Source organism: Phasianus colchicus, chromosome 13 (genome assembly GCF_987193195.1).
Source record: "Phasianus colchicus chromosome 13, bPhaCol1.hap1.1, whole genome shotgun sequence".
NCBI classification, from domain to species: Eukaryota; Metazoa; Chordata; class Aves; order Galliformes; family Phasianidae; genus Phasianus; species Phasianus colchicus.
Window position 1 is genome coordinate 17,229,566 of NC_143448.1, and position 26,533 is coordinate 17,256,098.

The 26,533-nt window shown below is 41.8% G+C and overlaps 1 protein-coding gene across 1 annotated transcript in view; it reads left to right on the forward strand.

Annotated features, from left to right (window-relative positions):
* Positions 1-15: 15 nt before the first annotated feature.
* Positions 16-26,533, forward strand: part of USP10 (ubiquitin specific peptidase 10) — a 45,011-nt gene continuing 18,493 nt past the window's right edge. The window contains exons 1-4 of the mRNA XM_031615467.2: positions 16-165; positions 16,345-16,413; positions 18,925-18,970; positions 22,945-23,964. Of these exons, the coding sequence (XP_031471327.2) occupies positions 145-165; positions 16,345-16,413; positions 18,925-18,970; positions 22,945-23,964 (1,156 nt within the window). The 5' untranslated portion in view covers positions 16-144. The remainder of the gene's footprint in view (positions 166-16,344; positions 16,414-18,924; positions 18,971-22,944; positions 23,965-26,533) is intronic.

Sequence of the window (26,533 nt, forward strand, 5' to 3'; positions counted from 1 at the left end):
CCCCTCCCATCCGGAGCTGTGCGCAGGCGCAGTGCGCGCCGCCTGCCCGCCCGGCTGGTGCGTGCGAGAGAGAAGATGGCGGCGGCGGGGGCAGCAGCGTGAGGCGCACGGGAGACGCCGAGCTCCCTACGGAAGCGGGCCATCATGGCCGTGAACGGCGCTCAGGTACCGGCCGGTCCCTTCTTCCTAGCTCTGGGAGCCTCGGGGTCTCCTAGGCGGCTCTATTGGGCGGCTGGGCCCCGCGGCGCGGCTCGCCGAGGGGGGGAGCGTGGTGGCCGGGAGTAGGCCCAGGGTGATTCTGCAGCTTCATTGAATCTCCTCGGCGCGGCGGGGGGGCTCCGCTGGCGGCCGGGCCTCGGCGCTCCCACCGCCCTAGCGAGCGGCCCCGCGTGCTGGGGGCGGCCCCGGGGGGGGAGGGGGGGCAGCAGTGCTCGGGGAGGGGAAGGAGCGGGGCGGGGAGCGGGAGGCGGCCCGGCGGAGCTCTGGGCGGGATGGAATCGGTGCCGATCCCCACCTTCGGGGAGGGGGTTGGGTGGGGGGGTTTGATTGGGGGGGGAGGTTCCGTAGATCGGGCTTTTTTTCGGAAGGGGGCAAAGAGGAGGAAGGCAGCCTGGAAGCGATTCTATAATGGGAAGGGAATAAGGAGATTTGTAAAGTAATCCTTCCCCCTCCCCCCTCTCCTCCCCCCCCCCCGGCCGAACACGCCGCGCTTTGGGGTGCAAAGGGCCGGGAAGGAGGGGGGGGAGAAGGGGGGTGGGGCCGCTTTTCCCACCCGCACCCATTGAGCTGCGCTGCCGGCCGGGGCTCCTCGAGCTGCTGGGTGTGCGGCCAGCATGGCACGCAGCGGTCGGGTGCGTTTCTTATTGCCTTTGTAACACTTTTTTTTTTTTTTTTTTCTTCCCCCCCCCTTTTTTTTTTTTCTTTTTTTCTCCACTGCAACCAGAGGCAGCGTCTGGCGCGCTGCGGTGCGCTTATGGTGAACTCGCAGCGAGTTTGGTTTTGGTGAATGGTAAAGTTTAGGGAACTTGGCGTTTAAAATGAATCCTGCTGTTAAAGCACGTGCTTTCTGGTGGGGAATTCTTCTGTGGAATCGGAGCGTTTGAAACACATCGATGCATCATCTGGTATTCTGTGCTTTAACACGGGGTGACTGCAGTATGCACGCAGTGGAGTCGTGTGTTGGCAGCACTGGCTGATTGTTTTCCTCAAAAGAAAAGCGTGTAATTGGTGAAAATTGTATTCCTGGTATTTCTTGTCCAGCTTTCTTTATGCTTGAGCAAAGGAGCAGGACCTGGGTCTGGTAGGTGGGTGTTCTCAGGGCAGCCATGTGTCTGGAGTTTGTTTCAAATGCAGTGTGATGGCCTGGGATTGCAACATTTCGTGTCCTTTAGCTTTCCTTTCAACCTGAAAGAAGCACAGTTCCGTACATCGTCTGCCCTAATTAATGATAATTAGAATGCAGCGTATATCAAAAAGATTAAATGTCCCAAGCAGGGGCTGTTCTGCTCACTGCCTTCTCTCCCTTCAGCACAGGCAGCAGTGCCTGTATCGCTTCGATAAGACTGACATTTTTGTTGCAGATTTTTCTCAATTTAGAAGAATGAAGGAAATTTTTGTGTCTGTACTTAATTAAGTTGCTGTACCTTGAAATGAAAGAGGAGAGCTGAGCTGATGATTTGGTTTAGGGTGAAGCACTGCAGAGCTGCAATTAAAAGTAGATCGTACGTTCATCTTTAGTAGCAACTTGCTGCTGTGTGCTGTCTTTTTTAAATCGAAGCACTTTTTAGGTAAAAAGAGATATTTTGGTCTTGTGAAGATTGCAGTTTAAGTTTATAAATAATTCAGGAAGTGAATCTGTCAGTTATCTTACAGTTAATTTTGAGTCATTATTTTTCTTTTTTCCTCTCTAATTTAAACAGCTTATTTAAGTGGTGCAAGAGAGGTTCAAATGGATGTCTATACTAGAGCAATACACTGCTGTTTTGCTGAAGGAAGGTAGTAATGTTCTGGTCTCTGGGATGGAGAATCTGAAGATAAGATTAGCAATTTTACATTTCCTTTTATTTTAGGATGGCAGTATTGAAGACCAGTAGAAAAAATGAAATTGTTTTGCTGAAGTGCTGTATTCTAAGCACAAGACCACGTAGTTTCTTCACTCAGAGGGTGGTGGGGCACTGGAACAGGTTGCCCAAGGGGGTTGTGGATGCCCCATCCCTGGAAGCATTCAAGGCCAGGCTGGATGTGGCTCTGGGCAGCCTGGTCTGCTGGTTGGCAACCCTGCACATAACAGGGGGTTGAAACTAGATGGTCATTTTCAACCCAGGTCATTCTATGATTCTGTAGTTTAGTTGCAGTGTTCGTGTCACAGTGCTGCATTCTGGGCTGGAGTTTTCTCACGTGATTCATTGGAGCACACCGTTGTTGAGACATTTGCTCTGCCACGTGAGTGAAAAGTCTCTCTAAATAGTTAAAACGCACTGTAGGGTTTCTGCCAGTGGATGGGTTCATGTAACAGTGTGCAGAAGCACTCCGTCGGTCGCTTTGCACATTCTAACAGATGATTCATGGAACATGACCCTATAGTATATTTTCAAAGGAGGGATTAAACGTGGAAGGCCAGCTAGTCTGCGGGCGCATCAGAGTGAGGTAACACAGTTCAGATAATGCCAGTCGCTCGTACCTCTGTATTCCATGCCATTATTTCATAATCATTTAATGAGATATTTAAGTGTTGCTGTTGGTTTTCTGGGCGTATTCTGAGTGTATTCAAAATTCTGGAGGCAAGCAAGACACAAACCAGTTGTATCACTACAGGTTCTGCGTGGTGCTGCAGAGGGGGAGCCGATTAACCCTGAGCATAGTGGAAACCATTTCTCATGAAGGACATTTAAAAGAAAAACTGAAATGTTTCCCTGTTTGGAACAGTAATACTGAAGAGTTGTTTTAGCCTCTTTCCTATCGTTTTGATAGAGTGCATTAATGCAGACACTTCATTTGCAAATCTTGTGAAAACAAGGTAAGCAGAAGAAAGGATACCGTAGCAGAATGAATCATTTATGCTTGTTTTGCTCTCTCACCGTTCGGGTGGTGTCAGATTAACTCGCTGTCATTTGAAGTGCCCCATGTTGCCCCCAGAACCAGCACCAGTAAAAACCAGTAGGGCTTGTGTTCAGAAGGAGCCGAACAAGCTTATGAGCAGCTCATGCTCACCCAGGCCTGGCAACCAGAATAACTGGAACCTGGCTCCTGAGCGCAGCCAGCTCTGCACATGGTGCTGTGGGGTGCCTGAGGCTGGAGCTCGCTCTGGAGGGGTGAAAAAGTCTGCAGGCATGTATCATCTCTGCAGTGTATGGCCTGAGGTTTGTGAGTGGTGGTGATTGGGAAATCAGCGTCTCCAAAAAAAAAAAAAGGCTATTCTACAGCTGGAGGAGTTCCTTGTGTTGTCCTTGTGTCTGTGCAGATGTGTCTAGTGTCCTTGCAGGCAGAAAGATATGCTGGAAGAGAGGGCAGTGTGGATCCTGTCGGTCAAGTTCCTAAAATGGATGGAAAGCTGTGGCTTGGGTGGGGGCACTCAGAACACAGTGTGTTGCAGGAGGGGCATTGCCTTCTGCTGTTGTGCTCAGTTGAGTTTTGGTGTTCTGAAGGTCTGATGATGAAGAAGGTGGATTGGTGGCTCCTTTTTTCTGTTTTAGGAGTCCCTCTTTCATGACACAGGACTGGTTGGGAAGGTCCTGCTGCCAGAGCTGTTGCTGATGGAACCATCCTGGGCTTCCATGCTCCCCAGAGCTCAGGCTGCAGACAGAGCTGAGTTAGGTAGCCAGGAGGTATCATTTGTCTCTCTGAAATGTGAATGGTGAATCCCTGTAGTACGGCGTGTGAGTGTGGGCTGCTTGGCTTTAAAAAGGAAGTCTGGGAAACCTGACATAGAGCTTAAATTTGGAAGTGCGTGGCGGGTGTGTGGCAGCATGCAAATAATAGAAAGAAATCCACGCCTTTCGTGAATCACTCCTATACATTCTGTGAGTTTTAATTTATAGCCCTGATAGTGAGACATTTTAGAATGGAACTTACTACTTGCTTATTAATAAATAAACTTTTTTTGGCAGTCATGCAGACACACTGCTTTCTCCATTTGCATAGCTGGTAAAATAGCTGTGAAGTTAAGTGGGGTTTTGCTTATAGGTAAACTATGCTGTCTGATTGCTGCTCAGTGCTATATGCACAACATGCTGTGTAGTACAAAACGGGCAAAGCTGTTGTAATAGAACTTGCTGGCCTGGGGCCACTGGATTATAGTCATTTGTCACTCTAATGCCATTTCAGCAATGTAGATGTTCATTTCCAAAGAATTAAACATGCTGGAACTGCGGTTTTCCATGGAGGTGGTTTATGTGTGATCATTAAACATACAACCCGGGATTATGGAACAAAGAGTTATGCTTCATGGTATAAAAAAAAAAAAGTGTGTGTGTACATATATATACACAAACACTCCATAATGAAGAAGTTAATAATTTAAAATAGGGTTTATAAACTTTGATTTATGAAATTGTGATTTATAGGTTTAACTCTGTATTTTAAACATTATTCCCAATAATGGTGCCATGTGGATTGTTTTTAAAACACTTTAAAAGGATTTTGCCAGACCAGTGCTCATGGTGATATATTCATTAAGTCTCTCACAGTAAAACATTGAAGTACATTAGTCCTTTTCATTCTTTATTTGACTCCCTAACGTCTAATTTAATTGCAGATGTTCTTGACATTTTAAATACGTTTAAGAACTTTTCCTCCTTGTTTGACAGCGTAAGATCTGGGGACCTCAGTACAAGAAAGATGCAGAGCTCTTGGAATGAGTCTAGAAGAGGGCTGCTAAGATGATCAGAGGGCTGGAGCACCTCTCTTGCGAAGCAAGGTTGAGGGAACTGGGCTTGTTTAGCTTGGAGAAGAAAAGGCTCTGGGGAGACCTCATTGTGGCCTTCCAATACTTGAAGTGAGCGTATAAACAGGAGGGGGAATGGCTGTTTATGAGGGTGGATAGTGATAGGGGACAAGGGGGAATGGTTTTAAACTGAGACAGGGAGGTTTAGGTTGGATATTAGGAGGAAGTTTTTCACCCAGAGGGTGGTGAGGCACTGGAACAGGTTGCCCAAGGAGGCTGTGGATGCTCCATCCCTGCAGGCATTCAAGGCCAGGCTGGATGTAGCTCTGGGCAGCTTGGTCTGCTGGTTGGCAACCCTGCACATAGCAGGGGGTTGGAACTGGATGATCGCTGTGGTCCTTTTCAACCCAGGCCATTCTATGATCTATTAATCCTCAGCACACGTCACGAGGTCAGGTTCTTTAACCTATAGCTGGGCAGGAGGTGGCTTAAATCACAGTAGTGCTGACCAAGTGATTGTGTGAGGCTCACTGACAGCATACACCTCATGGAAAAGCATAACAAAGGTTGACACAAACTGAAGAAAAGCATTCTTAGGTTTACACTATGGTCACAAGAGTTAACATGGTATAAACTGAAATTTACAAAAGTGCTTTTGGGAATTTGGCTGTTTGCAGTATTGTATTGGAATTAATGCACGGTAGTTTTAAAGAAGCATTGTGTGTTGTTTGTCTTGGGATTAGGTTTGGGAAGAAAGGCACGTGGGTCAGCTTCGCTGCATGTAACGTTAGCACAAAGTGGAAAATCACTTAAGGGTTGGGTAACGGTTTGATACAATGATTGGGGTTTGGCTTTGAGGTGGAAGAGGAGAATGTCCTATCTAGATAGAGGAACGTCTCTAAAGGCCCTGAGAAAAGACGCATTTTAAAAAGTCTTTTTTCAAAGAATTCTGTGTATGGAAGACTTCTTTTTTTCCCTCTTTGTTTGAACTGAACTGAGCATAGCAGCAGAAATAGCAGTGCTGCATTCCCTCAGTGCAGCAGGCATGTTTTTTTGTACATTCAGAGCCTGCTGCAGTGATTCACGGGCTGCCTGCATCGCTTCTCCCTACCAAATTTGCAGGCTGGCGGACTTACAAGTGTAATTTAAAACCCAGAAATCGTGTATCCTTCGTGCAAGGAGGCAGAGGCTTTTGTCATGAAAATGTTTTGTCTTATTGGAGTTGGGATTCCTTCATAAGTAGTGTAGCAACGTGTTCCCTATGGTGATCTTACAGTGTCAAGGTAATGTTAGCAGTGTTGTGGGTGCTCAGCAGCTTTGCCATATGCACATAGCTATCTCAGTGGGGACCTCTATATCGTTTGCTCTTTAGACTGTTGCGAAAACACACGTGTTTGAGGTTGGCTTAAAACCAGCTGATATTAGCACAGAGAACCCTGAGATGCAGTGTGGATCCCTGCTGTCACATGGCAGGAGTGAGCCCTTCACTCGCACCGACCTCTGTGCAAAGGCAGTGCTCAGTGCTGTGCTGCCAAATGTGGGATTCTCTCTCTGGGTTTTTTGCTGAAGTTCCTGCAGCACCTGCTGTGTGGTTGGTCAGGATCACATTAGTTTTAAAGGGGGAAATGAATTTAATGCTAACTCTTCACAGAGTGGGAGTGGGGGAACTGCTGGCAGGAATAAAGGGGAGGTGGAGGTGAGATACTGACCTTCTCCTTGTGTCTTGCTGCAAGAAGTGGGATGGGTGAAGAGGCAGATGGAAAACACTGCATGGCTTAATGGTAGCAATAGACGATTAGATTGATTATACTCAGTGTTTTTGGACCACGGTGTGATAAAAGGAGAGGGGAAATAGAGCAGAGAGGGAGAAAGAGTCATGGTCAGCACAAGTTAACGGCTGAATTGTAAGAACAATCTATTTCTCTTGAGTTCAGTCAACCTTGGTCTATCCATTGAATCATACGGTCTCTAATAATAGCTGGTTGTTACTAAAGAAAGAACTGCTGTAACTGTCCATAAAACATGGGAAACCTCACTTGCTGTTCTTTTGCTGCCTTCAGGATACAAAACCAAAGCTGCCACTGTTCAAAAGGTTCTATGGGACACTGCAGTTAATGGTTATAAAAAAACAAAGTCAACGACAACTTATTTAGGCAATTATCTGTATTATTTTCTTGGCTATAAGCTGTGATCACAGGCTGTGGTCCCTTCACAGGTTAAGCTTCTGTGAATTGCAGATAATGAAAGGTCCTCACAAAAATGAGACAACAAGAAAGCGTTTGTAAAACTGTTTGCACTGTTAATATACTTCAGTAGTGAGATACATAAAATTATCATCCTGCGTCTGCAACTGACAAAGAATGTTGGCACAGCAGAATCTTAAAAAGGGTGAAAGAGGAATTGTCAGCTTTCAGAGCAGAAATAAAGCTGTTGGCTTTGCCCATGGCGACAAGCTGGCATTCTAAGACTTTTGAATTTTATCCCACATCACACTGGATTGAGGTGGTCACTCTTGTTCCTGTGTGTCAGAAGGGACTGCAAGGGGCAGAGCTGGTGTTTCAACGTTGTCTTAAATGGAGAGGATGAGGGTGATGGGTGTGTATTACACTTAGAGCTAATGATTGTCATGTAAAAGCCATTATTTGCTGTAATTGTGTCCTTAAAATAAAGATCTCTCAGACATTTCGTCAGCACTGACTCCTGGAATGAGGAGGGCAGTTGTGCATGATGTTTTTAGCATGCTTTGTGGTGCTGCTGGTAATGGCTGGTACTGTGCTTGAAGGCTGTGCTGGGTTGGGAAGATCCCATTGCTGCCCTAAGCAGCTCGTGGCTGTATGCCGGGCTGCCTGCAGTGTGGGCATGCAGGATTCCCACGGTAGCTTGATTTCAGTTAGTCTGAACTCTGAGTTTTGTAGCTTAAAATCTTCAGGCTTAGCTGAGAACTGAGGTGTTTTATAGCAGTTTGCTTTGCGTGCCAATTTTTTTTTATTACTGTTTGTGCTTCAAATTCATTTTATGACGGCCCTTAAAAAATGCCTGTGATTAGTGCACAAAAGCTTATTGTGTTATCTTTGAAGGCTGCCTTCAAGTTTCAGAAACCAACACCCTGATCTGCTCACTGAGAAGCCAAAATTGCAATATTTGATAATGGCAGACCAGTAATTGGAAACTCGGTTTGTATTTTCTGTCTGTATTTACAAAACAGCCCATTCAGACAATAGTGTGAGTGCCTAATTGTATTTACTGAATGCTTTTATGATTTCCAAGCATTCTTTTTTACTGCATTTGGGACTGAGGAAGTCAACATATACTCATGTTAGTGCATTCTTTCTAAAACTGCTTAAATTGGTGCTGTTGGGAAGCGGAAAGTACGATAAATGCACAGTGTGCAGGCTGCAGTGTGAGGGTTGGGTTTCAGCGTGCTGCTGGGCTGCTCCAGCACTGCAGATCAGGTGGCACCTGCTGCTCTTTTTGTGGGGTTCCTGGAAGTGTTTCACCTCCTTTGCTTTGCTGGGGAGAGGATGGAGATGCCGAGGTTGCAGAGGTGAAGGCCTGAGCAGGGCTGTGGGGGTGCTGGGTTGGTGTTCTGCTCATTTGTGCAAAAGAGAAGCTGGGTGCTACCAGGAGACTTCATGTAAGGGAAGATGTGATGCTACATCACTGCCAGCGATGTTCTTTTGCTACAAGCTACCTAAGAATGGTTTTAATAACAACAGTGTTATTATCACTCAGTAAAACTGCTGCCACAGTCGCATCCGGTTTTTAAGGCTGCCATTTAAAAATAAGGATGTTTCACATCCTTACAATCCGTGATTTAGTTGTAGCGTTATATTAGTCTGTGAATTTGTTTTAACAACTGTCTTGTATATAAAATTGTGTTGCAAGTACTTAAGCAGTTAAACTGTCCCTGAAGGAGATGGCACATTCATGGTGTCCCAGTTTTCTGTTTAACTTCAGTACCCCTGCAAAATAGAAGTTGCTGCCATGGGCAGTGCTGCATTCTCTCAGGTTTCTGCCTGCCACTGCTCACGTGTCAGGATGGGAGAGGAGATGGATGGCTGCATGTGTACTGAGAATCAAAACAATACTTGTGTCTTCAGTTTCTGTCTGCCAGCAGCACATTTGTCATCCAATGAGCTGATGGAAGGGACCTGAGCTCCTGCAGAGAGACAACCGAGTAAGAACCTCTCTGCTCAATTACTGTCAAACATCAACAGTTAGAGAGCTTAAAAATATTGGAGAGGTAACGTTTTTAATGTGGTTAGGCATGTTTTACTTTAATGAACACCTTGTGTCATTTACTGATCTTCATTTTTTTTTTCTCCACATTGCTGTTTCATTTTCAGCTGTTTCTCTGTGAGGTTATAACCTGTTTTTGGCAGTGTGCAGCTGCAGAGGGCAAAGTGTCACTCCTTGCTCCCAATCTCTTGGATCTTTTACTTTGTACAGGCTCCTCACCTCTGACCCCACCCCCAGCACGAAGAACCTGCTTGGATAGCTTTCTCTGGCTGAGGAGAATTATCTTTCTGATCTGTTCAGTGTGTGCCAGGGCTGGCCCAGGAGAAAAGGTTGGATTGGGATTATGGCAAGAGAAAGAGGAGAGCAAAAGCTGTGCCTATGGAGAATGCAGTGCAGCAGATGGTACTTGGTTTTGATGGTCAAGCAGTGCTTTCTCTTACTGCCACTGTTACATGCGTGGTGCCTTGCCAGGTAGCTGTCCCCATGTAGGCTCAGAGTACCATTAGCTTCTGCATTGTCTCACTCTCTTATTTTTGGTGGTCGGTGTGGTTTTGATTGGACTTTGCATGGTGTGTATAGGTTCATATTAAACTTCCCAGGTGAAGTCTCACACAACCACAGTTGTAAGCACTCAGCATTGCAGACTGCATCACTGAATGCTATGTCAGGCCTTCAGAGGAGTCCTAGCAGCCCTGCTGGGTGGGCTCAGTTGCCTTCTGAACTGCTAATCTGTGTTCCTTGTCAGGTTAGAGTCCAGACAGCTAATTTTTACCTCGCCTAATCTTAGCCACCTTAAATCCTACCTTGAGTAATTGCTTGTGAAAAGCGTTGTGTGAGTGACTTGTTCAGCTCTACTGCTGTTAAGGATAGATTGTATTTTTTCACCACAGCAGTTATGAAGAAGCTGTCCATTCTTTTCCCACATTTCTTTATTTCCCAGTGTGTGTTTTAGCTTGCTTGACAAATTGGAAGATCTGTGCCTGGTGTAACATCATCCCCTGGGATGGGTCTGTATCGATCTTGTGAAGTATTATTCCTTTGAGAAGATGTGAACAGTAGAAATGAGCAAAGAATGTATTGAATGCACACAAATGAATGGGACTCAAGATACAAGCTGTCTTCATTTTTATGCAGCTGTGCATTTGAGCACTCTATTTGAGAAGTGTAACCTTTTGGTGTAATTTCCTTATCTTAAATAATATTGTTCCACTGGAGTCTCACTGGCAGCGTCTGCAAGGTGTGCACCTGTAACTGCATTGTAAAGGGCATTGGCTGTAAGAGCTCATAGAGCAATTCACGAGGGAAAGAAGCATGAGCTGAGATGCAGGCTGCTGTGGTTGGGTTCCAGACACTTCTGACAGTCATGCACTTGTGCAGTTCCAGAGTTTTGGGTGATACTTCAGCTTTCGGAGAGGAGAGTGGTCTGACAGACACAGATGACTTCTTTCCGTTTTTCCTTCTGTCCTGTCCCCACTGATAACTTCTGATCCTGTGATCCATTTAACACTTGTTTCCTCCTCCTTGGTCTCATCAAGCCAATTGTAATCTCCTTAAACCACTTTAAAATGTGCTTATATTCAAACGTGTTTAGTTTCTTAAAACTAGGGAGATTTTCCCCCCATATCTCTGCCTTCTTTTAAAATTCTTCAGTAACCTTAACAGCCTTGCCCAGGTTTAGAGGTACCAGGTGTTTGGTTTTGTGTTCTTCTTATGTTAAATTGAAAGTTTGAAGGATAAGAGTTGCCTACGAGGTAAGAGCAGGTACAGTAAACACAAAAGAATGAAAAGCTTTCTGCTGCCTGAGTGCTGTCAAGCACCTTTGGTGCTGGCTGGCTGGCAGCCCTTCCACTGTAGCCTGCCTTTGTTCTGGTAGCCATGGGCATCCTGCCTTGCCTGGCTTGGAATGTGCTGCTTCCTCCATGCTACAAACTTAAGCTGTTAGGAGGGAGAGCACATGTGCTGCTTGTTCTTCCACAAGTGGAAAGAAGCTTGCTTGGAAATGATCCTTCCAAAATCTCAGTTGCTAAAATACCTGCTGAATAAAGCTTTTGTAAACTTCAGGGAAATACCAATTTACATCGTATGTCTGGAATTTGGGTGGGCTTGTGTGAGCTGTTCAAAGACAATTTGCTATTTAATGTGGCCAAAACATCATTCTCCAGATGTAAAACCAATTTTACTGTGCTCTCAGAGCTTCGTTCTGCTGTAGGTATCCTGCACAAAGGTTACAGCCCTAATGATTATAGTCTGGCAGAGAAGAACAAGGGCTAACACTGAGGTATTTCTGCTGGGAAGTATTAGATAAAATTAGTAAGAGGTTGTTTTGACTGTCTCACTTACAACAAAATAGTAGTTAGGCTGGCTGTATTCTAGAACAACTTCATGTTCCAGCTTCACTCTGCAGTGCTTGTTGTGCTATCATAAATCAGATTATTTTTTGTTTTCGTTATTGGAAAAGTTCAGAATTTGCACACTCATGCAATAACATGTTCAGTGCAAGCAGAGCATTGGGCTCGATGTCTGCTAATTGCTATCAACCAGCTTGGAGCTGGTGTTAGCAAATAAGTAAGAGCTCTGTGAAGTGAGGCTACAGCCCTCCTGCCACTGGGTGATTGCTTTGGGTTCCCAAGTAAATGATAAAAGTGCATTGCTCTCATTAAAAACAAAATCTTCACCTCTGTTCTAGCATTACTTAAAAAATAAAGTAGTGGCTGTTGGTTTGGAGCCTCTTTCTTCTTTGCAGAAGAAAAATCTTCAGAGGGAAAAGCTGTGAATGAGAAATATGGAGGTGGCATTGCTGAAACTGCCCTGCTTTGGAGGATGGAAGATAATGAGTCTTCCCATGGGTGTGGAGGGTATGCTGCTCTCATAAAGTAAATGATGTCTGTGTAAGGTGATGGGATGATTTTTATTCTACTCCACCTTTTCCTCCCTAACTATAGCCAGCTTCTTCAAGCTAGTTACTCTTTGTAGCAGCTGCTGTTTGTTTGAAATGCAAGAATTCCAGTAAGTACCTTATTTTTGGTAACAAAAAGAGGCGAGTACATGAACAGAATTGGTTTTGGTATAAGATGACAGAGTTTTGGCAGATATCTTTATGATTACAGATCAGTGCATTGTTCTTACTTAAAATGTTACATCGTTGATGAAAGCTAGTAGTAATGGAAGGGCACAGCCTGCTCTGCTTTTGTGAATATTTGAAATAGAGTCTTCATGATAAGTTGGTCAGCTTGTGTTCGTACTAGTCAGAGACGTGTGAAAAATGCCAAACTTCCTTTAGCTGTAGGGGTTCTGTAATAAGGTCCAAGAAATCCTAACTGACAAAAAAGGGAGAGCACAGTCATGCAGTGTTGGCATTCTTATTTATTTATCTTCTTAAGCCTATGATTGCTTAAATGGTAGGAAGGCAGAGTTGCACTGACTCATGGTCTCTGCTGACCTACATTTACCTAGCTCAAATCTTTCTCCAGGCACTGCCTGCATTTGTTCATGTTCTAGTTCCAAGCTCCAGGCTAGTGATAAAGGTCTCAAAGCTGGGCTAAGTTTGCTCACAATTCATTGGGTTTTCAAGTGTTAAAAGCATTTATGTGCAGCCCCTCTGCCCTAAAACAACCTTATTTCTGTAGTTCTTTTTTACAAAAATAGACAATTTAATATTTCATAGTTTGGGGGATTTTTTTTGTTCAGTCTTTCTAGAGGATATATTGGCATAGCATTTTTCTTTCCAGAAACTTATTTGCCTAAAATACTGCTGTTTTGACTGTGATACAGCCGTGAAGACGACCAGTGGTCAATCTTAGCTCCTGAATATGGGAGCTTGCCCATTTTGTCTGGTGTTTTTTAAGCAATGTGTTTCATGGGGTTTGAAAGATCAGAAGGCTTCGTATCAAACAAGTGATGGTCCATGTACTAAGATAAGACTTAATGGATTTCAGCCTCAAAAGGAAGGAGAGCTGAAGAAAGGTTGTCTTTCCCTTTTCAAGAAAACCTGACCACGTGTGTGGGTGAAGTAAAGGGTGTGAGAGAAGCACTTTACATACTGCTGGGATGGCTTATTTAAGAGCATTTGCTCTACTGATGACACCAGGTGTGCTCATACACACAGCCTTCTGTTGCCACCACTGTCTGCAGGGGTCAATTCCTTCCTCTGCTTGAGCTTATCCTGAGAACTTGCACAAAGCATACTTAGTATTAGACATCTCCATGAGCAAGATTGTGTAGTTATGGGATACGTGAAATAACTGAATAGTTTATGTATATGTGAACTAGTTTTTACTCGTTATGCCTTCTGCTTAGATAGAGTTGAATTATTTTTTGCCACCAGCAAGTAAAAACTGCATTTTTTTTAATTTTCTTTTTTACTCCTGTGGAGAAGCCGTTGAAGTGGGAGCGTTTGCAATTGAAACTAATTTGACTGCAAGATCTGAAGCTGTTGGTTATCAGATGAAAGCCAATTTAATGCTGCTTGAAAGCAAGAGTTGACACTTCATTTTCCTAGCTTTCTCATTGCACAGGTGATGCCAAGATAATGATGCATGAGCAGTGCTATTTCTACCCACTTTTCTAGGACAAGTGCTGTGTAATGTGTGCTCCTCTGGAGAGGGTTTGTGTGGCTGCACTGGAACAGCAGCAGAGATTGCATTCCAGGCAGGGGGTAAAGTTTTGGAAGTGCTTAAGGGAGAGCACAGCAAAAAAACCCAACAGTCCACATGGAAAGAGCTTGCAGGTCAGGCATTGTGATCCTTTGGAGTCCTCCAAGAGTATTTTTCTCCTTTTGGAATGTGTTGTGTTGCTGCTGCTTTTGTTTGCTTATTTAAGATGTTTGCTTGATTGGTTATGGCAGTCAGTTATAGAGCTGGAAAAGTGCTTCTGCTTTTATTACTGTGCTATGGAAAACAAAATTTTTTGGTGAGGATTTATTTGTTAATTATCATTCTGTAATTTGTGATACAAACAGATGCAGTTAGCATTGAGAATTTAAAGATGATGTCATTGATGGAACTCTTTGTTCAAAATGGCATAAAATTTGCTGGAATGCAGACATTTCACACTATTGTAATCAAATTATAGGGATTAGTTTAAAAAGGCATTTCAGTTTTATTGTCGATTTTATTGGTGTTTCAAATGACTGTTAAGAAATCCTGGGAGTGTTGCTCTAAAAGAGGTGTTTGACAGAACTTTGGGAGGCATGTACTTGAGACAGGGGAATTCAATCCCTGCCAACTTCAGTGGGCTCATCCAGTACTCTCAGCTTGTAGGAAAGAAACAAATACACTGGAAAAGTGATAGACCCTTTTAAAAGAAACTACATCTGCAGAGTGTTTGTAGAATGTTCTAATGTGTCACAATTTTAGTTTAGAGGGAGGCAAAGGGAAGGGTCTCTTTATATTGTGATAACAGGAGCTCAGAACTCCAGTTGTATCTGATTCTGGTGTGTAGCAGCTTTTTTATATTACATAAGAATGTTTTGAGTTTAGTTCCAAACCTTTAATTACAACATTTTGATAGGTTTAGTAACATATTATATGTGTCTGGCATATGGTCAGATTTGGTTGCAGTTGTGAATTGCAAAATGGAACAGATCCATCAGTACTCCCCAGGTTTACTGCCTTGTTTTTCCATTCTAAGCAGAGGTCTGAAAGCAGTGGTGGGAAAGTGGAAAGGTGGTAGAGGTGGATTTGTTTCTCCCAAGAGTTCTACAAAGTCTCCTCCTCTTCAACCCCCTGCAGGAGAGACTGTCATTTTCCATCTGCTTTTCTACTATTAGCTGCAGGTGGAAGACAGTTGAAATTCAGAATTTGAGAGTATTTTCACACTGTTCTTCATCTGTGGCAGATATGGAGCTTGCCAGCAGGCTTTCGAGTTATTTAAAGGATCCATGAGTGCTCTTAATGCCAAGTTGATGGTTATTCTTTAAAGGTAGATAATCTGGGGAGCAGCAGGAGAAATGCAATGCAAAATACGTACTGCTGGAAGGAGAGAGGATTGCTTCTTGGAAGCTGGAGCAGGAAGCTTGTGCGTAGGCTGCAGGGTAGTTGGAAGATGGATCAGATTTAACTCTGAATTAAGCCTCTTGGGGATTATGTATCTTTAAATGTAGGTCTAGGGCCAACATTACAATAGGAAATTTTCACAGCTCTGTGATGTCATGACAGAGCTTTATTCCCAAATCTGGTGTTCGTAGAAGACCAGGCTCTCCTCCAAGCATTATTCCTGCTCTACCTTGCGAGTTGCCATTGACATCATTGATTGCTGTTTGGCATGCTCTGCAAGCTGATGCCCATGTTTATGAGGGGGTGTAGATTTATTGATTTCTGAAAAACATAGTTAAGTGCCAAACTGTAATTGGCTGTAATTTTTAGATTGGATGACAGAGAGAAGTTCTTTATACGAGAGTGGTGAGGTGCTGGAACAGCTGCCCAGAGAGGCTGTGGATGCCCCGTTCCTGGAGGTGTTCAAGGCCAGGTTGGATGGGGCCCTGGGCAGCCTGGTCTGGTATTAAATGTGGAGGTTGGTGGTCCTGCCTGTGGCAGCGGGGTTGGAGATTGGTGATCCTTGAGGTCCCTTCCAACCTGGGCTATTCTGTGATTCTGTGCGATTCTGCTCGGAAGCAAGCTTAATTTTTGTCTTAAAAAGAATTTTTGTGAATTCCTTGGAGTAATGAAGTTTAGCTTTTCACTACTGTAATCTGGTAATTTTGGGAGTATTTTTACATTGCCATACGTATTTTGGTTTATGTAATATCCATGGTAATATATATGGATAAGAAAGCGAGATCCCGTCTCATCTCCATGTGACTTTTTCATCTAAACTTGTCTCAGTAATAGTATTGCTCAGGGAAGTGGCATGATGTGTAGGAATCTGTGCTGTTCTAGAAGGTAAAACTGATCCTGTGTGGGGCGTATCTGAGCTGACACAACTCCAGTGTCTCACTGTTTGTTGGCTTAGAATTGGTCATGGGTTGCACTGGAACTCCTGCTGTGGATGCCTCTCTTGTCTGAAGGAAAATGCATTGTGTAGAGTTTTGGTGGCTGAAATAGTTTGCTAAAGACTTAGGGAGGGTGAGGGCTGAGATGCAAACAGGTAAGTTTGTGGCTTTGAACATGTGAGCCATTCTGTTTGCCAGTATCTTAAAATAAATGGCACTTTACTATGAATATATGAATTGCACAGAATGTAAGTCCTTCTTTAACAAGAATCTTTTTTTTCTCTTTTATTTGTAGTATATTTTTGGGGAGTTCAGCCCTGATGAGTTTAATCAGTTCTTTGTGACTCCACGTTGCTCTGTTGAGGTAAGATCTACTTTTCCTTATCAACATTTTAAAGCTGCACCTCTTGGCATATATTTGAAATATAACTATGCAGTCTTTGTAAATTAGCAAGCTAAGAGAATGATAAACTGAAGATATTTAACAGGAGTCGTCTTTTCATGTCTGTGGATGTTAAGTCAATTTTTAGAAATAAGAAATGGATTTATTCTGCCTTCTTCCTGTTATCTTTCAGAGCTGCAGTAGCTGACAATGTAGCGATGAGATGTGGAAGATGAGTTATTCATCCCTATTACCTCCATTTAATTGCCTTTTTCTTTCCTATTTCTTAAGAGGTGAATGTAGATAACTTTCAGGAGTGTTCTTAGTTGTGAGTAAGGTGATCTTCTAAATCTTTTGAGCCTTTTGAAGTTCTTTTTTGTGTGTTTTTTTTAAGTATTTTCAAATGAAACTCTAATTATCAAACCTACTCTAAAAACAAAAGGGCTGTGCATGAGATCTGAGAAATGAGAATGTATAACTAGTGTAATATACCTCTAACAGCAATAAAAGTGCTTAGAGGCTGTGGGTCAGAAATCGAAAGATAAAACTATCCCGAAAGGCAAGTAGAAGTTGTCTTCTCTGGAAGGTGGGAAGCAGTGTAGAACAGATCTTCAGGTACAATGTTTCCTCTGGTTCTTATTACTGTTTCCCCACCATTAAATACGGTAACAACAGCGTGATGTTTGTGTCACATAGCAGGTCTCCTAACATGAAAGTGTCGGATCTGGGCTTCTTTAGAGCTACTCTCACAAAGTATGTTGAGGAAACATGAATCTTCAGTGTAAAATGAAGCAAGGCTGCTTCAGATACCTGTCTCAAGGGTACTGCTTGCTGCTTAGCTGTCAAAAACAAGAACTGATGAACGATGTTCCTTAAATTTGTCCTTGATCTGGTTCACTTCAATGTTTTAATTATCTGGATGATGGAAAAGAAGAGCTAGATTATAAAACTGAAGTGGTGTTTGACATACATTCTGTTTGAGGGCAGTGCCAGCCCTGGGAATCCCAGCACCTGTTGCTGCTGTTGTCCTTCTGAAGTCCCTTACTTACCTACAAGTCCTTACTTGCCTTGTCAGAGGCAAGAGACTAATTAAAGCTAAAAGTTGTCTATAATTCTCTTCTGAAGTAACTTTTTGAACATGCGTTCTCTCAGATATCATTTGGCTGAATTTATTCAGATGACCCAGTTGCACGAAACAAGGAAATTCTGAAATCTCTTCTGTACACATGCTGGTGATTAACCAGATATTTATAGTGACCAGTAGGTGGGCTATTGTACTTTTTAGTCTTTCTTTTCACTTGCTATTTTAGTAAGCCATTGGAATCAGAAAAAGGAATGAATTACAAATTTCATTGTGGATGATGAGCGTAGATTTAAATTGTAGTTTTTTTCTTAACTGTAAAAAATACATATAATCTGTGTTCAGTGCTGATTTGGATAATAGGTTCTTAACAGCTTGGAGCCTCTCTTTCATTTTGATTTTTGATGTGGAAATTTGATGTACTAAGATGTTCTGTTGTTTACAGATGGATTTTACAATATGCATCCTTGTTATGTGCTTGCTAATAATGCAGTTATAGAAGTATTTTCTAGCTACCTCTGATACACCATTGTCCACAGTGCTTTAAATAGGTAGTCTGGAAGGATTTTCAGTTCTGTGAAAGCAAAGACTTCACTGGATGCATTTGAAACTTGTTATGCTGTTAGATCAATGTTATAACCCCATCAAACTGCCCCATGTGTCCCACTAGAGAAAGAGTTCAGCTGTTCTCCAGGCAGCTGTGGGGCTGCTATGTAGCAGTGGCAACCAGTTTATGGCAGGCACAAGAGAAGGCATTCAGCTGCTGGGGAAGTCTGGGGGGAGGCAATGGAGGGATTAGAAATGGCCCACCTCTGATTATACAATAGAAAAGGTTCAGTCAATCTTTAAGTCCATAAAACGATGCCAGATGGTTTCCGTGTGCTGGGATTATGGTATGCTTAGGTTGATCATCAGAAGTACTTGTTTTTGTGAAATGTAATTACTTTGACATTAGGTAGAATGTTACCCTTGAAGAGTTTCAGCTAGTAGCTGGACCAGGTTGAGAGTCAGAAGATATTCACCCAAACCTTTTGTGCAAAGCTCGATTTTTATCTTTTCTTGAGTAATATGGTCTATCTTTGCTTCAGCTTTTGCTTGAAAAGAAGATTTTTTTTCTTGTTTTTAAAATTGTAGTGAGTTAGTTGATGAAGGAGGATTTTGATATTGTGAGATGAAGTGGTTTAGAAGTTGATGAGCCTATGATGTATAACCAAGATAATCTTTATCTTTCAGTAATGGTGGTAATCTGCAAGGACACTTGAAGCTACAGTACAGGATTTTCTAAATATAGAACCATGAGTTCAAGACACACTCTCAGAAAATTAGACCTTAACAGTGGGTTATTCTTAAGGTATTCAGATGTTTCAAATGAAATGGTTACTAATGAGAATTTATTTCATTTCTTTATACAGCTTCCCCCTTACAATGAAACAGTTTCATGCGGCATTAAGTCCACAGGTAAGTTTCTTCATGGTCAGAATTCAACATCCACTTCTGAAAACATAGTTTTGAAACTTTCCCTAAAACTACTACAGGTTCTCTTTAATTATTTTTCTTTAGAACTCAGCAGTGTATCATCATGTTACTTTTTTTAAGCCCATATGTTGTATGGGACTATTTGGAGATGTTGTGTTAAACATCAGCTGATCAGCGTGGATGTACTTCTCAGTTGTGCTGCCACAATCTTAACATCCTGCTCAAATAGTGTAGAATGTAACTGTAAAACTGTGAAATGCTGGAGCTTGCTGGTGAACTTGTACAGAAGAAACTACTGGAGTTTCTTCTGTGAACCTTAGGGAACGTAAACGAAGCTGAGATTTACCCAGACATATGAGAATGATACAGATGTCATCTAGAACTTCTTCCAGTTAATCCAAATGTTTAACTGGACGTTTCTCAGAAGTACTTATGAAGACTAAATGCACATGTTTAAAATGAGTTGTTACGCTTAGCAACTTTGGCCTTGCATTTAAAAGTAAATAAGATAGTTATAAAAGAGGCCCTGCTTGAAAACATATGTGAAGCACTACTGAAAATCAGGCAGCTTTATATGTAGTGTAAGACTAGTTTTAGGATCCCAAGTAAGTTTAAGTAGGAGCTTGACAAGTTCATTAAAAGGGCTTTATGGTGGTCCAAACTGGTACCAGTGGCAGGGTTGCCCAGTCATACTTTGTTTTGTCTAACTATGGATTTAAACCATAGATTTTGATGTTAACAAGCTGTACAGAAAGTTGGTTTGTACAAATGTTTTTCAGATCATTCCTAGATCCTGAGAGAGTCCCTCCCAACCCTGAGATTAGGTAATGACAGTGAATTAGGTTTTGCCTGAGAAGTGTCTTTTAATGGGCTTGCACTGTACTGTGCATGCATATTATCGCTGTGGTGGCTGCAGAAGAAGCTGTGGCAACTAAAATGGAATGCTATGCTTATGCAGAATATTTGTAATTACATTGAGACGACACGTACTGACCACGTTGTCACCCCGTAGCCTAATTTTTTCTACTTATCTCAGTATTTAATTTTATTACATAATTAGAAGACTTGTTAATACTTACTAGGAATAATTGAATCACAGCTGAAGCTCTTAATATTCAGACTAATTAGTACTAAGTGTTCACAGCTTTGGTTATTGTACATAGACTTTGTCCTGGGAACATTTGTTGATACTTGTTTCAATATGCTGTGGTGTTGTTCCTGACAGATGCATCTGTTTCAGTCCGTTCACCAATTGTACTGTGAACTAGATTGAAACAAAATTGCCCAGAAGCCAAGTGGAAAATCAAAACAAATAGAAAAAAATTACCTCTCATTTTTCAGAGGTGTTTCACACGATCTTTTGGCAAATGAGCTTCTGCCAGGCAGCCTGTAGACTAACTATAGGGTAGCTATTGCTGCTTATTATTTAATTCCTGCTGTAATGTGTGAAGTTAAATTCCTTGCTTGCAATCTCCTAATTTGTATTTAATGCTAGAATATCAGTTATGCTCTTGGCTAGATTTTGTCCAACCGAGTTCATGTTGCGCCTTCAGCTAAATTAACCTGCTGCAGTGATAAGCGATGTTTTGTTTTCTGCTCTCTTCTTGCCCTGGGTTGGCTCTTGTGATTGTCTAGTCCATGGTAAGCTGATTAGTCTGCCAGTACAGAAGAAAATACTCTCTTGGACTATTTTTTTGCCAGGTTAGTTTTGGGCAGCGCAGGTACTGGAGGCTTACAGGAGGAGCTGGCAAGGAGGATAGACCTGAGACCTGTTACTTTTAGCTGCGTAGACTTAACTCACAAAAGGAAACCCCTGTCTTTCTTTCAAAGCAATTACTGTTCTTTTTTAAAACGGAGATTTTGAAGAAGAAACAGAAGTCCCAGATCACTTGAAATTGGTAGGAATTTGAAATGCGCATCATTCATTCTTACTGTCGTTGAGTACATCTCACCAGTGGTAGAGAACTAGCTCTCAGTTTGTATGTGAACTAACAAGTTACTACAGAAGCAGATGAACTATTCAGCAATAGTTACCGTGTGGATTGGTGTCCTGTGTCCCCTAAAACCCATGCCCTGCATTTGCAAGCAAACAAAGCAGTGACTGGTTGTGTGCAGAGTCAGCCTGTGCATAGCTCTGGTGAGCCAGTTAGTGCTGCTGCTGCTGAGCAGAGTGAGGTGATGCCTGACATCTCCCAGCCCTTCCCTCTTAGGTGGATATCAGCAGCATCTTTCCACCTCCCTGCCTCTGAGCTGCTGATTTTAGAGAGAATTAAGCCCTCTCTTCTGTGTGGTGACAGGCAGTGATTGCAGAATTAGTTGGTGAAAGGTGGCTTGACAGGCATGGTGTTGGACAATGCATTCACTCAGGTGTGTGGGGAGAGCTAACCAGGTCTGAAGTTCAGGATCTTGTTAGCATCATTTAGGAAAGTAATCAAATTGATATGGGGTGGCTTTTCTCTCTCTTTGCAAGTTTCCTTCGGTCTAACTGGCAGCAAGATTGAGACATCAGATGTGTTTACTTCTCATTTGGTTAATAAAGCATTGAGAGAAAAGCAATTAACATTTGTATTTACGTTTTTATATTGGCATGAAATTATATTTGAAAATGTGTGAATTGATATTGATAATGTAAAATGATATATTATTACTTGATTTTTTTTTTGTTGGTTAATTTGTAGTATTGTTATTGCATGTATCAGACCTCAGCACACATTGAATGTGTGTTACTTTTCATTTGGAATTATATAAATCTGTACGTTTCACCATTATTTTTTTTCAGTTACTATTTTTCTCAGCTGACTTTTCTAGATTGCACTTGAAAGGTTTTGGAACTGTTTTGTTGACAGTTATGTATCAAAATATTCTGCAGACACTGTCCTTCCATAGGAAGATAACAGATAACAGTCTTAGAAGTTTGAGATGTGATTTTTAGCTTCACATCTTTTGAGGGAGCATAAGATGTAAAAATATCCTTGAAGCAGTGACATTTGTATCATAGAAAGACCTGCAAAACTAAATGACCAGCAAGCACTACAACGTGGGCTTACCTTTAACAATTCTGAGATGCCAAAATTTCATTAATTTTATCTCTTCATGGAATTAGTTAGTTATAAATAAGTTAGTAGTTGGAGCACATGCATTGTAGAACTGAGTTCCATGAAATTGCATTGCTTCGTGACTGACAATATATAGTGATATTGCAGCTTACTATGGGAGTATTTGTCTCATTTCTTTAAGGATGATGTCAGAATGAATTTATAAAACGTAACCCAGCAATTTTTCAGCACTGGCTGTACATATGAGTTGAATGTTGACTTACATTGGGGCTTATGTGTTATATGAGACTGATCTCAAGATGAGAAATACATCACATTGTCATAGCCATGGATTTGGCTGGCGTAAAATGTGATAAGTTATTGATGAGCAGAGAGTTCAAAAAGCTGCAATCACATTGTTTCCATACAATTAAAAGTATTTTTCAGTTACTGATGATTATAATAAATCTTTACATGCCAGGGAAAAGAAAAAGTGTGAGATAGTTTTTAAAGGCTTGTGCTTTCTAGTTTTCTGTGGAAAAAGCTGGCTTTGGAAGAAATGTGGGGTTAAATATTGCACCATATTCTGTGTGCACTTGCTCAGTAATTAATTCAGAATATTGCTAATGTCACTGGGTTTTAGTTGCTCTTAGTGGGCCAGTTTAACAGGTGCTCCTTGCATGAACAGTGCAGCAGTTTTGAAAATTACAAACTCAGCTTAAGAAAGGCTCCATAGATTTCAGGAAAATGATGTTTCAGAAATGGTCTTTAGGCTTGACACAAAGAATAAGAATGGTTTTTGTTTGAGGGAGGGCCGCTTGTTTTCTGAGTTGCAAGAAAATATATTTTTTTCTTGATTTTTTTTTTGTGTTTTTCTGATGGATGTCATTCAGTAACTCAGGTTTACTTTCTTTTATTCAGGGGAGGAGTATCAGAGAATTGAATTTGGTGTTAATGAAGTCATTGAAACGGAATCTTCTGTACTAAATAACACCGACTACAGTATTTCAAGCACTCTGAATCCTCAGGCTCCAGAATTCATTCTCAGTTGTGCACCTGCTCAGAAAACCCCTGATGACAGTCTCGGTGAAACAAACTACAACTCAATTGACTGCCAGTTCTCTGACCCAACCCTCACTCTGGATAGTGGTTCTAATGCTGATAATGACGGCTTGTCTGGAGGCCTTGGACAGAGGGAGCGTAAAAAGAAGAAAAAAAGACCCCCTGGATACTACAGTTATTTGGAAGATGTCAGTGATGGCATGGCTCCCACAGAAGCTCTTGTAAATGGCCACGCAAATTCCTCGGGACTTAACAGCACTGAGGATACAGAACTGACGGGGGACATCCCCTCTCTGGCCACACCAAGGACTTGCAACAGCCCGGACAATTCTGTGGACTTCGTTCACGAAGCTGTTTCTGATGATTCTGTTTCTAGCGCACTAGACAATACCAGGACTGCAGGGCAGCCTGAGGTATGCAGGGTTACTAATTCTGAACAGTTTTGCATCCCCTCAGAGACTGGCAGAGATAGCCCTTTAAGGACAGCTGTTGTACAGCCTTATGCTGGTACTGATACTACTGAAAGTCATGGCGTTACTAATGGACAAACACTTGAATCCTCTGGTGAGGACACAGCTGCCAATGGGGTAGAATTGCACACTGTGGAAAGCACTGACTCAGACCAAGCTAAGCCTGAGGAAGCTTCACCTACTACTGAGGCAACAGCCACGGTTGCAGGATCAGTCCCTGTTAATCAGCCTGCGAAATCGTGGGCTAGTCTTTTTCACAATTCCAAGCCCTCTGCTTCCACATCTGTGGTCTATGTTGAGACTAAGTATACCCCTCCTGCCACATCTACTCTGGTCCCTGAAAAACAGGTTGAAGTCAAAGAGGGGCCTGTTCCAGTTTCAGAGGATCCTGTAGCCATAAAGATTGCAGGTATAGTTACTACACACGAGTAGATGTTACAGTTAGAAGAGTACTATTCACTTTGCTTGTAAACAGGAGTGTACAGTATTGATAGAGAAGGTTCTTGGGGTGACTGTTACAATGCAGCTATGGAAGGTGTAACTTAAATAAGCTGTTTAGCTGAGTAAATATTACAAGATGTTATCATTTGAGCCTGGTGCAGTAAAAGTACTGCTGCTTTTCAAACAGTGTGCTCAAATGATCTCTGATTTCTAAAAAAAAAAAAAAAAAAGGCTAGCTGCATTCAGCTATGTGATATTGTAAATGGGAGGGCATGTTAGAAAAGCTTGTGTCATATTATCCAGTACAGATCGTGTATAATGCCTTGCAGCAAAATGTGTTAATGTATTTATACCGAAGTAGCTGAAATTCCTGATTGCTTACAGTAGCATAAGTGTGATGGTTAAACAGGTTCTGCTTCAAAAATTCCAATTCAGGAGACAGTCATTGGATTTATTGATGTGCTGTTGGAATGATCCGTCTTCCAAATATTGAAGAATTATCTTTAACCATTTGAAAGTATATTGTTTTATTCAGAAACAGTGCTATCATTGCCTGTTAAAAGGGTAATCATAAGCAACTGTCCAAAGGGTACATTCAGGAAGATTGTGTGATATAAAGGCTTGGACTGTTGGTATTGTCTGTGGTTGTAATGAGAAATACTAGAACATGAATGTGATTGTTTTCCAACTGAAACTGCAAAAATATGAAGAAAAATAGCCTGTTAATGGTATTTTGTCACTACACAAAAAAAATTATTTAGAAATTGTGAAATAGTTCATGTGGAAAACCTTGTGTGAAATCCCACTGATTTATGCCAGAAGTTAATTTACAAGCACAGCAGCAGCTCATATGTGACAACATCAAGATGAAGCTCATTCTTCTACTGCAACTGGAAGCTGATGTGGAGATTTCTGTTCAGAACAGCCTGCAGCGTGTACCTGCCTCATCCACTTGTTCACTCAATAATGGTTTCACAGTTTACGACTGTCTGTTGAGAGGAAAGCTAATTCTGTCTCTTTCACTTGGGTGTCACAAACACAGTTGACTGTATGAAAGTATGTGTACGTACAGATGGTGGTTTGTAAGAACCTGTGTATGCAGAGTACTTCATGCTCTCAGAAACTTCAGCTGTCAGATGGTGATGAATCTTAAGACTATTTTGTGGCAACCGTAACAGAAAGACTGCTTACCACAGTTGTAAGCTTGTCTGGGTTGCTGCAGCTTTAACTTCGTAGGCATTGATTGTTTCTGTACAGTTTTTTGCCACCAGGTGGGAGCAGCGCCTTTTCTTTTGTCTCTAGTATATTGAAATAGCAGTATTTCTATGCAGTTTTCTTTTATACCTTCACTGCTGAAGATGAACAGTATGATTATCAATCCTTTTCCTGTGAAAGGAATCCATCTTCTCATTGTGGTTAATTTAGGCAGGAATTATACTCTAGATCACATGCAACTGATTTCACTATAAAATGTTTACTCGACAGTTTGCATTCCATGTATACAGTGCCTTGCTCTGTGGAAAGAGGGGAGTTTCTTCATTTCCTTTCTTTTTTTTTTTTTAATTTAATGCTAGTCTTGCTTGGAAAGAAGTACATCGAGTGCTTTGCTTATACATAAAGAAGTACAAATCAGGTATGAATTTTGTTCAACAAGCAAAAGTAGCAAGTCGTCTGCTGGAGCTGAGGCCCTTCTGTACAGCTTTTTTTTGAACAGGTGCTTGAGACACAAGAACACAAATGTCTTTTCCACAGACAGATTAATTTCACCAGTGATTACAGGGGGATTAATGGTTCACAGGCACCTTGAAATTAATTTGCTGCTATTTGATTCAGCCTGCAGAAGTCTGCGGCTTCTTAATCCTCAAATGTGAATGAAAGCTCACGGGATAAAGAGGTGAGAATCAGGGCTAGTAGGTAAAACACTTGAATAGACTTCATGTTACTCTTTGTTGGGGAAAAATTACTGAAGAGTTAGTTTTAGTAAGTGGCTAAGATGTGTGTATCTGGCAAGGAGTCAAGGGATGGTCACTTAATTGTGTAAGTAGGAAAAATTTCAGTGAGGGAATCTAAGAAGATATTGTAAGTCCCATTTCCTTGCAGTGTTTCTGTTGTGTAGGTGATGGAATCAACAGTGCATATAAAGTTTGTTTTGCTTCAGGCAGAATTTCACATGAAGAACACAAGCAGTTAAAACTTGAATAAATCTGGAGTTTTAATTTAATTAATTAAAATATTAATAATTTAATTTTAATTTAATTTTTAAATTAAAAGGTAAAATCCAATAAAGATAATGTGATTGTTTTCCAACTGAAACTGCAGAAATATGAAGAAAAGTAGCCTGTTAATGGTATTTTGTCACTACACAAAAAAAGGATGCGTCAGAACACAAATCAAATGCATGCAGACAGTATGAAGGAAAAATAGTTGGTAATAGTAGTAGGGAATAAGAGGATCTGTAAATTCTAGGGAGTTCATACGTGTCCCTAGTAAAGTTGAAGAAGACTAAATTATATTCCCAGTTTGTGTTAATACCAGTT